This window comes from Eurypyga helias, unplaced genomic scaffold (assembly GCF_000690775.1).
Source record: "Eurypyga helias isolate BGI_N326 unplaced genomic scaffold, ASM69077v1 scaffold10476, whole genome shotgun sequence".
Classification (NCBI taxonomy): Eukaryota; Metazoa; Chordata; class Aves; order Eurypygiformes; family Eurypygidae; genus Eurypyga; species Eurypyga helias.
In genome coordinates this window covers 984-1,271 of record NW_010257207.1, presented here as the reverse complement: position 1 = coordinate 1,271, position 288 = coordinate 984, and the positions used below count along the sequence as shown (strand labels likewise).

The 288-nt window shown below is 63.2% G+C and overlaps 1 protein-coding gene across 1 annotated transcript in view; it reads right to left on the bottom strand.

Annotated features, from left to right (window-relative positions):
• Positions 1-57: 57 nt before the first annotated feature.
• BUD13 (BUD13 homolog (S. cerevisiae)) overlaps positions 58-288 on the bottom strand; it is a gene marked incomplete at both ends in the record, with an annotated part of 1,139 nt that continues 908 nt past the window's right edge. The window contains one exon of the mRNA XM_010153930.1: positions 58-166. Within this exon, the coding sequence (XP_010152232.1) occupies positions 58-166 (109 nt within the window). The remainder of the gene's footprint in view (positions 167-288) is intronic.

Here is a 288-nt window from a genome sequence, read left to right as displayed (position 1 = left end):
AGCCCGAGCAGAGCGAGGCCGCGAGCCGGTGCTCCTGTCGTGCTTTTACACCTCTACCTTCCAACTGCTTGTTGTTCCTCTCGTGCCTCCGGAGCTCCTGCTGCTCCCTCCGCAGCACCTCGGCTGACACCAGGCCGGCTTTCACCCCGGAGAACATCACCTTGGCCTGCAAACCAAAACGAAAACCACGGTCACTGCTCACTGAGAGCCGCCCAGGGACCCGGAGGCGAAACGGGGACAATCCCAAGCCAGGAGGGACGGGCCAGCAGTCACAAAGCTGCCGTGCTG